The 16,106-nt window shown below is 39.5% G+C and overlaps 1 protein-coding gene across 3 annotated transcripts in view; it reads right to left on the minus strand.

Moving 5' to 3' along the window:
* Positions 1-168: 168 nt before the first annotated feature.
* LOC147144593 (rap1 GTPase-activating protein 2-like) overlaps positions 169-16,106 on the minus strand; it is a 34,201-nt gene continuing 18,263 nt past the window's right edge. The window contains exons 3-23 of one of the 3 annotated variants that reach the window (XM_086035586.1): positions 15,312-15,347; positions 11,383-11,415; positions 10,889-10,921; positions 10,562-10,783; positions 10,351-10,454; positions 9,665-9,743; positions 9,502-9,555; positions 8,832-8,915; positions 8,647-8,747; positions 7,706-7,835; positions 7,466-7,621; positions 7,286-7,357; positions 6,118-6,204; positions 5,875-6,015; positions 4,121-4,270; positions 3,911-4,023; positions 3,728-3,826; positions 3,495-3,615; positions 2,486-2,588; positions 2,323-2,396; positions 169-1,843 (exon numbers count right to left, since the gene is read on the minus strand). In XM_086035586.1, the coding sequence (XP_085891712.1) occupies positions 1,835-1,843; positions 2,323-2,396; positions 2,486-2,588; positions 3,495-3,615; positions 3,728-3,826; positions 3,911-4,023; positions 4,121-4,270; positions 5,875-6,015; positions 6,118-6,204; positions 7,286-7,357; positions 7,466-7,621; positions 7,706-7,835; positions 8,647-8,747; positions 8,832-8,915; positions 9,502-9,555; positions 9,665-9,743; positions 10,351-10,454; positions 10,562-10,783; positions 10,889-10,921; positions 11,383-11,415; positions 15,312-15,347 (2,001 nt within the window). In that variant the 3' untranslated portion in view covers positions 169-1,834. Of the gene's footprint in view, positions 1,844-2,322; positions 2,397-2,485; positions 2,639-3,494; positions 3,616-3,727; positions 3,827-3,910; positions 4,024-4,120; positions 4,271-5,874; positions 6,016-6,117; positions 6,205-7,285; positions 7,358-7,465; positions 7,622-7,705; positions 7,836-8,646; positions 8,748-8,831; positions 8,916-9,501; positions 9,556-9,664; positions 9,744-10,350; positions 10,455-10,561; positions 10,784-10,888; positions 10,922-11,382; positions 11,416-15,311; positions 15,348-16,106 lie in introns of those variants that run through there. The other 2 variants (XM_086035587.1, XR_015087446.1) reach the window with 2 other exon arrangements.

The following is a 16,106-nucleotide window of genomic DNA, read 5'->3' on the forward strand; positions in this document are numbered from 1 at the left end:
CTATATAGACGCTAGCTCACCTGTGACCGTGAACATGCTGAGCAAGAAAATGAATGAATGAATAAGCTTCACAAAAGTTTGGGATATTTTTGTTTGTTTCTTCGTTCATCAACGCCAATGTCATTCAATCTAATATTGTTAAAATGGAAAAAATGACAAATGCAAAACTCACACAAAATACATTTTATTTGTTGAATAAATTTCCAGCAGCACATTACGTAACGAAATATACATGTACATATTTAGACAGCTTTGAAATTCATATATATCTTCCCATCATGTTACTCTATTTGCTTATGTACCTTTCAATTATTTTTTTTACAATGCTAAAAAAAATATCTTTCAATAAATTAAGTGTATTAACAGTGAAAAGGCTGCAAGGCATTTAGGCTGCTGCAAACTCAATGACAAATACTATTTTTAACTTGTGTCTCTATGTGTCCCTATTTTCTTTCCCCCAGATAATCATTCAACAGATAAACTTCCCCCTCAGTTTATAAATTAAAAATATTTATAAAAAAAATTATATTCATTCTATCAAAAGAACATTTCTCCACAAAGTTAGAATAACAATAACTTTACCCAAAAATGGGTTTAGTCACAGGAGATATGGATGTTCTTCTGTCTTTTTCCTCACTCCCTTTTATCAAATTGTTGCCCCATCATGCCGTATTTTAAACTAGTCTCGCCTTGTTGTGCATGTAAGCAACTACTATACCTTTGCATTGCACATCTAATGGACGGCATACGAAAAGCAGCAACAACAACAACAACAAAAAAACAAAAAAAGAATAACTACAAATTCACATTCATTGTGTTTTTGCCAGAACTGGTTTAAAGGTTCATTCAGCCTTTTCAAGTCATCAAGTTATGACAAGAAAATATATATCATACACATAGTAGGGTGCACTAGCAAGCCTCAATGAGAGGTATCAGCGGGTGAAATGTTTTTTGTTTGACATACTGAAGTGCAAAAGTATGTTTTAAAACAAATATGGGTGCTAAACCTATCTGTAGTAATTTCATCCTGACACATAATCAAAGTAGTACGCTGCTGAGGTATGAGAAACATTGGTGAAATATTCATGGAGTACCACATACTGCAAATCATTTTTAAGTAAAACAAGCAAATGAGTTCAGGAATTTGACATCCTGACAAAAACAGATATACTATTGCATTCCAGCAGCGTCCGTAGTGCAGCAGCTAGCAAGGTACCAAAAGACTATGAAATACAAAAGAACAATTTCATAGACACAACAAATTCAAATCCTAAGCTAATTACACGTTAGACTTCCAAAACCTCACTAATGAACGCATGGTTTTACTTCAATAGGAGCTGTTCCCAGATCATTTAGAGACATGGAGAACACCTTAACTTCTTTACTGGCCAGCAGCTGACAAGCTAAAAAGTAAAGCCTTTACTAACAAGCCTATAGCTCATGTTCCCATTAAACCTGGGTAGAGTGTTAAGCTAAAACAGACTATGATTGGATGAAAAGCTTTGGCGAGAGTCACACAGTATTAGAGCCTGGCCAGGGTTAGTTCATGAAACAGGTATGAACAATTTATCACATAAATGCACAGAGCATCAGTAAAATATGAACTACTTTCTGTCTGCAATAGTCTGTCAAAAAGAACTAAAAAAAAAATACAGCTGCGCACTATAAACTCACAGTATTGAGTTATTTTTTGGAATATGGTGCCCTTGCTAGTCATGCTGGATCAACCGTGGTTTAGAGGTGTGGTTCTACTATGATGTAGTTTTGAAATTGTGGTTTTGTTTTGCACAGCTCCATTCAACCCGCATGGGCCCTCTCCAGTCTGGTCATCAAGTTACTCCGACTGAAAGAGAAATGTAGAGACATTGATATGTGAGTGAAAGAAAGATTGACATTATTTCAACAAGAAAATGTTCTTCAAGTTTAAAAAATACTCTACTAAACACAGACTAATGGAATTTGACGCTATAAAAACAGTATACAACAGCATTGAGACAATTTTTACAGAAACATTATTTACTGTAAATATTGGGTCAAACATTTAGTTTCCCCTAAACTTTACAATTCTTTATTATCACTGTGCACAGCAGACCGCGTGCATCAGTGAAATGCCGTTTCAGCAGCTCTCCAGAAATTGGTATGGTAAACTGCATAACAGAATATACTGCACACATCAAAAGAAAGAAAACAATAATGGCTTTGATGGCCTTGGGGAAGAGGTTGTTTATTTGCATTTTTGTTCAAAATTTGAGAGTTTGATATCTCTTTCCAGGGGGGAAGGGGAAATTGTGTGAAAAAGGGAAACAAAAATAAAAGATTTACATTTGTGGACGAGTGGCTGATTTTGTCAAATTTGAACTTCAAGTTAGACCTGGGCGATGTCCTATTCTTCCCATCTGCAGAGTCAGAGACAGGAAAAGGAAGAATGAACAACTCATGATCAAAAGGCTAAAAGCGGTGAAAATTCTAGCAGCACAGATATTACCTGTGGAACTGCGACACATGATGATAGGAGTTCCTGACACGGGGCTGTCAATGCTGATTGAAGGACTGAAGGCAGAGGATGATGCTATGGACGGATGGCTAGCCTGGGTGGACAAGGATGAAGAATGGAGGAAACTGTACATAAGAAAAATACCTAAAGATGAAAGAATACAAAGAAGTGGAGGTTGATCTCAATCTCAATCACGGATAATTCATAAAGAAGAAAGAACATAAATGTAAACCAACTGCGGCAGACTGACGGCCACTTAAAGGGGAAGTCACCCCCCAAACTTATTTGGAATAATATGTTCTATGCGCCTTCACTAGTCTAAACATGGCATTCTTATTATGTGATATTGTGTTTAGGGAGTATGAGTTAAGCAGCAAAATCCACCCGTTTTTAGCCATCTCAGGGCGCGGCAATTTTGTCACTTTTGTCGACTGAAAATGACATCACAGTTGCTCAGAACTCAGATAATGACCAATCACGGCTCACCTGCTTTCTGAAGCTGAGCAATGATTGGTCTTCATTTGAGATCTGAGCAACTATGATGTCATTTTCACTCAATAGAAGTGACAAAATGGCTGCAAACTCCACATAGAAAGGCTTCATCAGTAGCTCTCGACTGTGAGACAGACACCACAAGTCCAACAAGCTGTCCCGTTATTTTAGCTCATAATAAAATGAAAAATATACGTTTTTCTTAAAAATAAAAGACATTCATAAAAACTGTCCTTTCAGAGTTTTAGATGTATACTACTACACTGTAAAATGTGTACAATTATGGAAACCAGATTTGTGCCTTAATCCTGTTGCACCTGCGTGAACTTAAAAAAGTAAGAACTGATAACTAGATTTGATTTTAGAATCATTAATTTCCTAAAGGTAAAAATACCCCTCACGAGTGGTGCTGTCAGGAAGTCTTAGTTGCATCCCACCACATAACCATGTACCATGTCACCTGTAGATTTCAGCACAAGGACAAGCTGTGTTCGAGGGTCATACTCACTGTCTCGAGGTCTTCCAAAGCTTCTGGATCTCCTGTAATGCTGCTGAAACTGCTGGTACTTGATGAAGACCGAGAGATGGTCGGCCTGCTGCTCGCGCTGTCCTTCAGTTTAATGAAAGGCCTGTAAGAGGAAACAGACGTCAGTTTTCCAAGTGATAGCTTACTTATATTTCAATCCACATCTATTTTCTACAGCGCTTGTGCTCATTAGGGAGAAGGGTTGCGTATTCCACCTTTCTTTGTTAGGGCAGATCTCAGGTGAGCTGGGGTTGGATAATGTCTCTGACCTCACTTCCTGGGACAGCGGGCAGGTCTCTGTAGCCTTTTGGTCACTACATACAATAAAAAAAAAAAGTCAAGAAGACCCTCGACTGAAAGTTAGAGACTGTATTTGTCTCTGGGAAATGAAGGCCAACCTTCGATTGCATTTTTCGGATGGAGTTTCGATGCTGGAGTGGAGACGAGGGAAGAGTCCAGATCGCCTTTTTACTGGGCTCTTCAAGGAAGATTTGGTTGACAATGCTGGAGGCTAGAAGATCAAAAGTGACAAAAAGTCCTCAAAATGCCTTTCAAAATAATGTCAAGACATGACATCGCCCGCTCTCTCCTTCCACGCATATACTCACATTGTAGGTGCTCTTCGTGCATTCACTGGTGCTCTGTGGCATTGCTCCTCCACTCAAACTGGCTGGCACACCACCTCCACCGCCGGGGCTCCTAAGGCGATTAGACCCCACCACAGTCTCCATTGAGTGACTCCTCACACGCATGGCCCTCTATAAACAGGAGGAATACATACTGGTAAATTATATTAAGTTAACAATCAGTAAACAAAATGAAGGCATGTATTGAAAATCAATGATTAGTTAAGTTGCACGAACCAAGCACTAGAGGGAGCAATTCCCCATAAAAAGAATCATGCTCAGCTTCATTTCAGTTCAGTCATGTGTTTCCCAACCTTTAAGCCAAGGTTTTACATTTGCAAAATATAACAGCACACTACCAAATAAAAATGTTACAAAAAGTATAAATACTGAAATAATCTCTTAATTCCTTCAATTATATTTAGAAAAATACAATATAAAATCAAAGATCAATTGAACACAGCACTAATAGAGTTTATGACCACGACCTATTCTATTGGATGAATAGCAACACTAGGATACACGTTTATTGTACTCTCCGCTATCTAATGGTATCTACTTGTTCGTTGGCATATAAATAAACAAAGGTAAATTTGCAATCATTTTTAAAACTAAGCGAAATTGATATTTTCCCACAGGGCCCCTGATGATCTCTGATGGCACACTAGTGTGCTATGACTCCCTGGTTGGAAATTACTGTGTTAAGGTATATCATTGAAAATGTGTTGTAATATTCAAGATCCAATTCAGACAGATAAACTTCACATGACTTGATATGCAGAATTTGTTTCATTTCATTTGTCATGCATGTATGATGCATTTTGCATGAATCCATCTTCTATGCAGTGAAACCTTGATGCGTCTGTCTGCCTCACAGTCCTTAGGTTCACATCTCTGATTCAGCAGTCTTGTGTGGCGTTTGTATGTTCTCCAGTTTCCTCCCACATTCCCGAACATGAACATTATGTTAAAATGAAGAATTCTGAATGGTTGCTTTTGTAGATATGCCAAGCAATTGGGAATGACAACCAGTTAAAGGTGTACCCTCACCCAACGTCATCTGGGATAAGCTGTAAGCACTATAGAATATTGATGGATGGATGGATAGATGACAAAAGCTGCATATTAAAAATGTTTATTCATTATGAGGCAATCATCCGCTGCATTGTCGTCACACAATACATGGCTACTGCCAGAGCTGCAATGAGACAAGCGGACGCTGGAAGCGACTCCAAAAATTGCAATGTGGCTGTCCAGAGTGCCTGTTAAGATCAAGAGTAATGATTGTCACACAATAACATGGAATAAAAATATATAACTATATAAAATAAATGAATTTACAGTTAATTTCACAAGCATTGATCCACCAATATCCAGCACCCAACATATGTGCCTCACTAATCGTGTTCAAATAAGTAATCTTCATTCATATTGAAAAGTAAAATTAGGATTTTTGGAAGATCAAACCATGGTGGAACCTCGCAGGCAAATAAAATCACTCGTAAGAAGCTATGCAGACGCAGAAAATTCTGACTGCAGTCTCTCAAAAATTGGACAGGTGGCATTATCTGATGAATTGCATGGTAGGGTCTGAATGTGGTGGGTAAAATATAAAAGCTTAGATTGATTATATCAGTGATTCATCTTGCTAGTTGTGGCAGGCATATTTTGGTCCCCTTCATACCAGTTGTTTACCTCAGCGTTGTTACTGACCAATTATGATTTGTTGTATTCACCTTGAATGATTCCAGAAGACCTCCATGTCCACCATTCTCCAGCTTGTCCTCCTCTTCTGCTTGGCTTAAACCCAGAGTGGCCTGACTTTGTCTGTGAAGCTCATCGTGGAGGTTGTCAAGCAACGCAGCTCGCGTTCGACCCTGGGATAAATTCACATTCATGCACACAGAAAACAGATTCTAAATAGCTGTACAGAAAGAGGGTTATGACATTGGTATTCGGAGTGTGCCTTCATGTGTCACCTCTAGTTTGGCAAACTTATCAGATTTGTAGCAGGCATTTTCCGCATTGATCAGCTTTGTCAAAAGGAAGTCTCGGAACTCTGGGCCCTAGAGAGAGAAGACAGTGAGCGGAGACAGGAAAGATGAAACGGAATCTGTTGTAGAAATAATTAGCTATTATCCGTTTTTCCAACGTGCAAAAAAAATGAACTAAATCAAGCTACAAAACTGAAGCTTTTGGGGTCATAATTAAAATGCTGTACATTTAAAGAAGTTAACCCCAAAATGTGCTTGACAATAATATGTTGTATGTGCCTGCATTTCATTTGTGGAATATGAGCAGAAAAATCCACCTGTTTTTATCCATCTCAGGTGATGGCCATTTTGTCATTTTCTGTCAACTGAAACTGACATCACAGTTGCCCGGGGCTCAGGTAACGACCTGTTTGCTAAAGCTGAGCCATGATTGGATGTTACCTGAGCCCTGAGCAACTGTGATGTCATTTTTCAGTCAACAAAGTGGCAAAATGGCCGAGCCTGAGATGGACAAAACGGGTGGATTTTACTGCTTAACTCACATACCACACACGTAAAATTACTTAGAATGCCATGTTTAGACTAGTGGGGCAACAAATAACATATTGTTGTTTTTGGGTTAACTTCCGCTTTAAGAAACAAGCATATAAAGAAGCGTAACAGTTTTGTTTTTGAAGGAGTCTATCTATAAATACTCATAGAAGATTAACACCTTGTCCAAAGTCTTTTTGGTATGCAGTTCATGTTCCTCTAAATGAAAGCCAATAGCTCTTTGGGTGTTGATTTAATTTTGCTTCATGTTTATTTGAATAGGGACAGATGGCACAACATAGACTAATGAGAAACAATCGCTGATGCACAGCATCACAGCATTTGTAGCTAATGCTAATTTGCAATGCTATTAAGATATTAGATTGATTGTCAAGCATGCATTTTCTTGGCAAATGGCCTTTTGATTCACATGTTTTAATAGATCAACAGTTGGGTTATTCACCAGTCATTTATGTGTACTCTATATACTGTATACTACTGTATGCCTATTGTGGTTTGAATTCCAGGGAGGAACAACATTTCTAATTTGTTTCTCTAACTTAATACATTTGGGAAGCCCTCCTTTAAAACAAATATAAGTCATATGTGGGTTTTTTTTCACCTTTTTAAAGACAGCTGGGTTCGGGAGGGGGGGTCCAAAGGGAGGTACATCCTCCCTAGCAGTGACAGATACCTGTTGAGACGATTAATAATAGGTTATGTGGGTAGGACTTGGTTTTACAAGCACAAAGACCTAACCATTTTGAAACAGGAAGTTATTATTCGAAAACATAGTTTTTACCTTGTACGTTGTGTTCTCCGTGCAAGGGTTCTCAACCTGGACCAGCACATAGGCATGCAGGAAGTTGGAGGCAATTATGTCAGGAACAAAGGGTGTGGGCTCTTCTTGAAAAACTGCTGCCACAATGTCATTTCCTATGTGCCTTTTCCTCTGAAGCTGAGGGGGCACACGATGAAATATTGGTTCTCAAACAGAGTGATGTGTAAAGTTCATGCCTTGAGACTGAAAGGTTGCAACTACCTGCTGGACATCGCCATCAGTGAAAGGAAGTTTGGTTGACACATGGAACATAATCTCCCTCTGTCTGAAAATTGTGTAGACTGATTCAGTCCCCGTCTGTCCATGGGACACGTCCAGCCCCCCACGAAATCTGCAACAGCATAGACAGGCATGTCAGTCTTGATTACAAAGCATTTTTCAAAATGTTATGTTGGCCATATAAATACAGGTGTGAGAACTCTATTATTTCATTATTTAATCAGACATTGGTCTTAACCTGCTTATACCATTAAATTCTACACCCTATCTAGAAATTTCAGACATTTCTATGCTTCCAGTTGTGTGAAGAGCTTAGGCCCTTTCTGTTCCTGAATGACTTTGTCCCAGACAATAAAGCAAAGTTGTGAGCATCTTTATCAACCCCAACGACTCTTGACATCTGAAACCTCCTCCTCGATTAAAATTTTGTAGAAAGTATTCCCAGAAGATGTTTTAAATATTGTAATTTAATGGACCATGCCAGGTACAGTGCAATTACTGTATGTACTGTACCAGACTCTTTTACCGTTTGAAAAAATTTGAAAAAAAATACAAATAATTTCCTGAGATTGAATGGCTGGACTGTGAAAAGACATATAAATATGTCTTTGGGATTGAATGAGTTCATTAAAACCATTATGGAAACATTCATGACATTTACATGCGCTTTGCTCCAACTGAGCCCCGCCGCAACACCCCCCGCCCCCCCTATTTCACTAAGTAGTTTTTCATGATTGCGGACAGAGGCCAAAATAGCACTTTTATGGTTATAGTCATTAAACCCTGTTTTCTGTACTGCAATCAAATCCTACATTCTTTGCGATCATGTTCCTTCTTTAGGTGATATTTCAGCTTTATAGGCACATTTGTGCTTATTTCCTAGCCTCTTGCCTCCTGTTCAAGTGCTTTCTATCACATCTCACCCCTTAAAGTCCTGAAGTTCAATGTTGTCACCCAGTATATTGAGAAACTCCTTAAACGCTGGAGTCTCTTCATTGTTCCCAAACAACTCTTCTTCAGATGTCTAAATTGGAAGAGGAGTATCAGTGACACAAAGGAGCATATAACTGAACACAAATGAAGCTGTGCTATCAAAACAATCACTTACCTGTCCAAATTGTTGGTATATCACCCCAAATTTGAAGGTGTTGTTGACCTCGTGCTCATCGAAAGCTACGATCAACTGAGATCCCTGTGCGACAACAAAACCGTTATTCATCACTGAAGAAAACATGTTGTCGTCTTCGCTAACATGTCTCTAGGGCAGCTTTAGTTGGCTCTTGTTGCGTCAGGCTGACATGCAAACTCTCACAGCCCCCAGCCAGACCAGCGCTCTCATCACAGCCTCTTGCGTACCAATACGCAGATGGTATGTTTCCCTCCCCGAGGCACTGGCCAAAGGCAAAACGCCGTCGGAGCCCTGAATGAGACTCTCATGATGATGAAGTCAATCCACCATGTCCATATTTTTTGTTGGACCATCAATCCTTTAGAATATTGCACTCATCGAGAATTGCATATGTTGACTTTCCGCCTCCATTTAAGTCAGAAAAGCGCTGATTGCGGCCTTGAAAAAAGCTAATGAAGGGGCTGCATTTCGAAGAATAAAAAGGCTGGTATGGACCTATAGGCAGACTTTCAACAATGGCTTTTACACAATCATAACACGATACAAAGTGTTAGCATCAACACAGTTCATAGAATATTGGCTCATCTGATTTTATTCTATGGTTAGCTGCATAAGTTAAGGTTGTGATGCAAGACTGGAATACACTTACTCGAGGGTAAAGAGCTGGGTTGAATTTTAATCCTGTGGCATCGTCACACAGAAGCTGAAACATACCAAGCACATGAATGTAATTGTATTTTCTTGTGAAGAGCTGACATATATATGACACATGCGTTCTGGATTCAAAGTATAGATGAATGTGTGTATTTTACTTTTGCAATCTGAGGTACACTGGGAAGCTGGTTAATGCCTGCTAAGGATATCCTATCATGGACTGTTTTGGTCCTTGACCTGCAACAGAGTGGCAGAAACCTTTCTTAAAGGAGACTAACAGGTACTTCATAAAAAAAAAAAAAAAAAAAAGGAACCTATATTAACATATTTGACTAAGAAGACATGATATACGTTTTTGATACAAATAACATACACTTCAATCGGACACTTATAATTTATATTCCCAAGCCACGCAGAGCCGCAACAGAAGGATGAAAGAGTCGCATGCGGCTCCGGAGCCGCAGGTTGCCGACTGCTGGATTAGACTATTCATGACCAGTAGCACAGCATGATATCCAATACAAGAGCTATATCAAATATGCCTTAATAATATTCAGTTTTGATCCACACAGTCAGCGTGTGGCTTGGTATACCTTATCATGCCAAAAGCCAATATTAGACTCATGGAAACCAAATAAAATGATAGAGGGAGCTCTCACCCCTGCAAACTCAAACCACAATATTCAGTCATTAAATACATTGCTGAAATAATACCTCTCATATAGTGTCATTTAAAACTGAGCATTATTATCTTTGTTAAGGCAGAATATTTGAATATGGCTCTTTGTGGCGGTCATTTTGTAATGGCTGGTTGGTGTAGATTAAACCCAATGAATTTCTGTACCTGAGCATGATGCGCAATAATTCTTGGCCCTCAACCTCCTCGTGCTTCAGGGACATGATGAGGTTGCCTATGCTGCTGCCAGTGCAGTAGTAGTTCATGTGCTCCTGCACAAAAGCACGTGTACAAACAAATGACATATTTGTTACAGGGTTGTATGTTTGGTGGTCCATATATTGAAACATTCCCTCAAACATTCTGAGAACAAACACACCTTGCCCAGAAAGTGTTTGCGGTAGGCCCGGGCTGTGCTGTTGCACTCCAGACGGTAGCTGTGTCCCTCACCGGGACTCATACCCTCTCCTCCATCCTCTTCTTCACAGAAACTGGACTCTGAAGAGGAGGGTGTCCCAGCCGGTGCCTCCGCATCCTCAATCCAGTAGCCACCAAACTGTGGCAAGATTACCTGGGGATATGGACCACCTTTCTCAAGGACCTTGGAATTGGAGGTAGAACAACAACAAAAACGTGAACAAATTGTGATCATGCACTCATCCTCACCTTCTTTACATCAAATACATGAAGTGAATGAGATACTCACATCTTCTATCCGTGGGTAGGGAATATAGTCATCCTGTGAAAAACATGGTGCACATTGATCAATTTCAATTACCACTGATGAGGCAACACATATAAGAAATGACGGCTAAAATCTAACATGCAAGGTAAACTAAGATTCAGACAATGATGCAATAACAGAAAACACACTCTCCAGCAAACATCAGATAAGGTGGTTGTAGCAGTTTAAGGTTGTTCGAGCCCTGTAGTTGTTTGCATAGTGTGACACAATTACAGAGCACGACCTCTAAAAACTGCTGAGGCCCAGCCGCTAATCCTTTTGACCCTGCAGTAGCAGGAGCCAGTGCAGATCAATATGCAGTTGGAGTTCCCTCAATTTATGATCAGTTCGCTCAGGCGGCAATTGATTTTCTAATGCGAAAGCCTTGAGAGGTGACAGAGAGAGGACAAAGACACCGAGGAGGGACATCACGACACAAGCTGATGAGTGTGAGTGCGTCTGCTGTCTGGTCACACCTTCCATTTTTTGGTCTCTTCAACTTTAGGGACCTGAATCCATTAGCAGCATGAGGACGGAAAAGCACATGGGTCAAAAGTTAATTTTGTAATAATGCCAAGAATGGATCTGGAATAGCTTTATGAAGTTTGTTTTGTAAGAGATTGTTCTTAAAAGTCGACGTCACATTCAAGAAGAGTTTTTAGGCTGGATTTACACTGCAAGTTGAAGTGCTCAATTTAATGCCTCGATCTGACTCCATTTCCATGTATTGTCTGATAGGGCTAACTTCCGATGAACACATATAACAACAACGATGTGCAGATGCCAAAATTGCATGTTGCATATCTTTGAATTGGTCTGGGCTGACTCCCACCAGTACTCCAGTGGCCATTAACTGAACACAATCCATCCATTATCTATACCGCTTATCCTCACGAGGGTCGCGGGGAGTGCTGGAGCCTATCCCAGAAGTCTTCGGGCAGTAGGCAGGGGTTACCCTTAATAGGTTGCCAGCCAATTGCAGGGCATTAGAGCAAACAAACTAACAAAAAAAATAGAATTATGTCACTTGAACCATGCAGTGTAAATCAATGTTCAAATTGCAAGCACCTCGGGTCCGTTTCACAAAGCAGGTTTCGTGAAACTCAGAGTCTGACAGATAGAGCTGCGGTGAATGTAAAAAAATTGTTCAGTTAAAATACCGGTAAGTAAAACTTGATTAGATTTTTTTACATTTAGTGTTTACAGCCAATGGTAACTTCACCAATGACGTTCATGCACAGGTTTCGGTCCAAAAATATATTTCTCTTTGAGATTTGTATACATTTTCTTGTTGGCTTGCTGCCTAATTCTACACTGATTGTTCGTGTGTCTGATTCAGTTTGTTTTGTCATTTGCACACGTGCTTCTGTGGCGAATCGGGGTTAACTTCTATTAATCAGGACCAGCTGGTGGTTGCTTGCACTTAAAAAAGACATGGCTGTGAATGATTCTGACGTTTAAGAAATTTTCATGAAGCTAGCATGGACTTATTATTGTTATTTTCATTTATCATTATTATTATTTTTTTTTCAGACTTGGGCCGACTTGGGTGAAGCAAAGTGATGTGGTCTAATCTTCTATTTTACACAAGTTGTTTGTTCGGATTTTCTTAGTTGAATGAAAACAAAGTGAGTCACACATGATGTTCTTTTCACCACACACAAGTACACATGCAAGGTAGTACAGACACTTAGTCATCCTCTCACGCTCAGATCAGTATCCAGTTTAAATCCAGATAAATGTTTCTTTCAGCATTCGACAATTGATTCAGTCTTGTTGAGACACAGAAACACAAAGGCATATCAACCTGTCAATCGTGTGCGTATATACACGTAATCTACATTTTATTTTAGATTTGCCGTAAATGCAGAGTTCATGATATGACTCATATATTGCGTCAGCTTGTAGTGATCTGTTGTGGCTGGTAAGTGTATATGGATGAATACATGATAATACACAAGCACATGAAATTCCAATCTGGCAGTTTGCTGAGAGGAACATTTGGCCTAGATGAACACAAAGTGAGTTCTGAAAGCAGGCACTTCACCATCAATCATTGCCACCAAAATCATGCATAAAAGTACTTGCTTGCATGTCAGTAACGGTGTGTCTTGTGTCTTTCTGTGTGCATACTGACGGTGCAACTGTTACATTCGAGCCATTGTCCACAACAGAAAACTGATCACAAAGGCGCGCCTACGAGGATTCAATTTTCTTTTTCAGATAGACAAAGAGGAGTGAGGAAGAGGTGGAACGTGAGGGAATTTGAAAAAAAAAGAGGGGGGGGGGATGAGGTACAAAAACGTGACCTTCAATCGGCACCATCTTTCACAACGACAAAGCAGACTTTAAACACACAGTTCTCATTGCTGAGTTTTTGGTGGCGGAGCCCAAGAACAGATCGATGCAAGCCAAGGTTCAGAGAAGATGGATGAGGGGCACAGTTGTTGGTGTGTAACAGACTATTTGATCATTCGGCTGCATTGATTGGCTGTCATTCTTCGATTGTGCTTGCAAAATGTCTCTATGATGTCCTCACTAAGCAATACTTTGAAAGTGCGATGCACGTCTTTTCTACTTCACATGACCATTTATTGGGCGAGCGAGCATCTTGTTAACTAAAGCATTCAAAAGCGGCACTGCACAGAACAAACTAATTTCTACTAGCAATTTAGCAAAGACAAAAAACAATGATTAGTAGAATGACACTCCAATCCTTCGAAGAGGTTGACAAAAGTGAAAAAAAAGTATTTGTCTGTCTATCCATATGCTGTTACTTCCTAGTAGTGTAAAAAGATGATGATGGGATCATACAAAAGTAAAAATGAATAAATCATCGAGCACTGTATTCATCTGTTGTATTCATGTTATGCACGGGCATGTATGTTGTTATCCTTTCAACTTATCCCCTCAGGAGTCGCCACAGCGAATCAAGTGCATGCTTGATTCGCATCATCGATTTGGCAAAGCATTTTACGCCAGATGCCCTTCCTGACGCAACCCTATTAGCAGGGCGCACACGCAGACACCATCACTGAGCGGGAATCAATCCCACGCTGCCCGCACACAACTCGGCTACGTGTACCACTACACTTTCACTGAATCTATGCACGGGCATGTATAATGGCATGTAATTTCATTCGATGAGAAACTTATTTTTTCTCGTACTTTCCACCATGAACATCTTTAAGCATGCTTGTCTCCACACAATGTTAATATATGGCAGATTTGCAAATAATCTTACTCATATAATTTAAAAAAAAACTAAAATGAAAACATAGATTTGTTTGTTTCACAATGTACTGTACTCTAATGTCTGTTTCAAATAATAAGTAGTATTCATAAAAAATATTTAGATTTAAATGTGTGGGGAAATTGTGCCTCAAACTTTTAGAGGAGTACTTTTACTGAGACAAATTTGTAATCGCAACACTGTCATGACACGTTGCATAATAACCTTATTTACCTTACGTGCTTTTGTCTGGTATTTAGGCAGGGTGATGTGATATTTAGACTTGTCGACTTTCTATAAGGATTTATGTAAGGCTAAATTTATAGAGTAACAAAAAACAAGGCGATGGGTTTGCTGTACATTGTCCATGTGAGAAGTACATTCACCTTAATGTACGGTAACAGTTTACCAGTGTAGAAGATGCTTCTATTCATATGAATGTGAGCAGTGACTATTTTAAGCATCTTTGAGGTCAGACACTGCTTCAGCCATTAAACATTACATCTATGTTCCATCCTCCTTCAGTATATTTCTTTGTGCTATTCATGCCTCCTCCCACCATCTCTCTTCTCCTCCTCCTCTCCTTTCTTATACCCTCATCTTCGCTCATACTTTTCAGAGCGTGTGCCCTTGGGAGCCAGGGGAGGGAACAAAGAGGTCACAGAAAGGGCGGGAAAAAAAAAAATCAATGAATTCCATACAAAGAATGAGAAGGTATCTGGTAGTGCTATCCTTTACTTGCCGCATGCTAACTGTCCAATAAAAGCAAGCAACTGCATCCATCTGATGGACAACCACTAATTTGATCAATGTTTGGCTCATCTTTCTAGATGTTTGACTAAATTTTTGTTAGTGAGATGCAACAGTCGGACATGATCACACATTTTAAATCCGTGTTCAAGTCAATGTTTAAGCTAATTTGAGGTGAGTTCCTGCTTTTGCACATTTGCAGCAAACAGATGAAAAGAAATTGAAGGATGATGCATACACTATATAGACTATGGGTTGACTTCCCCTTTAAAAAATGAATCAGGGAAATTTAGGTTCCCACTCCAACCCCTGTCTGATTAATTCATTTATATGGAGGTGCTTCCCAATACCTTGGTCCATTTTGTGTGGTTTACAAATTAGGCTGGACGTACAAAACGAAATTACGATGGTAGGATCTCATACCTGCATTCTCTCCAGCATATCGAAGAATTCTGCAGACTAAAAAAGAAAAAAAAAAAAAATTAAAAACTGACAGTGAATTGACCATTCAACAAAGGTTTGGTATCTTGACATCAAACACGAATTGAAAGTTTTGCATTTTATATATTACTGTACATTCACACATGGGCTGCAGTTCTGCCACTCAAGGTCAAGTTGTTTTTGCAGTGTGAGTGAATCAACAGGGCAGCACCCTTTTCTCACACCCATGTACACAGTGCGATAAGCAACCACTTCCTCAGAGAGGTACATAAACAAGTATGAATGTCTTCCATAAATGCATTTACACATCTTCCTCCCAGGGGTTCCACCTTGTCACATAATCAAGCTGTGAGGGTGAATATGGCCCGCACACTTGTGTTTGTGCATGCTTTGGCACATACGGCATGTGTGATGTGTGCATAAAGAATAGACTTGTTTCGCAATCGCTTGTGAAAAAAATGTGGGGATAGAAATTAAACTTGTTAAGTCTTCTGACAGGCCAAAATCAACTAAAGCATTTCCTCATAGTGAACCTTAAACACTGCAGTCGCGCACTGCTTTTGAGCAATCATTCCACACTTCACATTCTGAAGTACAGAAGCATGTGACAGTAAAATAAGTCATACCCTCGAACTGTATCGCTTCTCAAGACAGAAACGTCTTCAAATACATTTTACAGCCATTTGAATGACTCTAGCAGTAAAAAACCTGTCGATTACAACATTTTGAGAGTAGGCCTACTAATAAAAACCAGTGTTACCTGAAATTACTTGAGAT

Source organism: Filicampus tigris, chromosome 7 (assembly GCF_054856515.1).
Source record: "Filicampus tigris isolate MCC_2025a chromosome 7, RoL_Ftig_1.0, whole genome shotgun sequence".
NCBI classification, from domain to species: Eukaryota; Metazoa; Chordata; class Actinopteri; order Syngnathiformes; family Syngnathidae; genus Filicampus; species Filicampus tigris.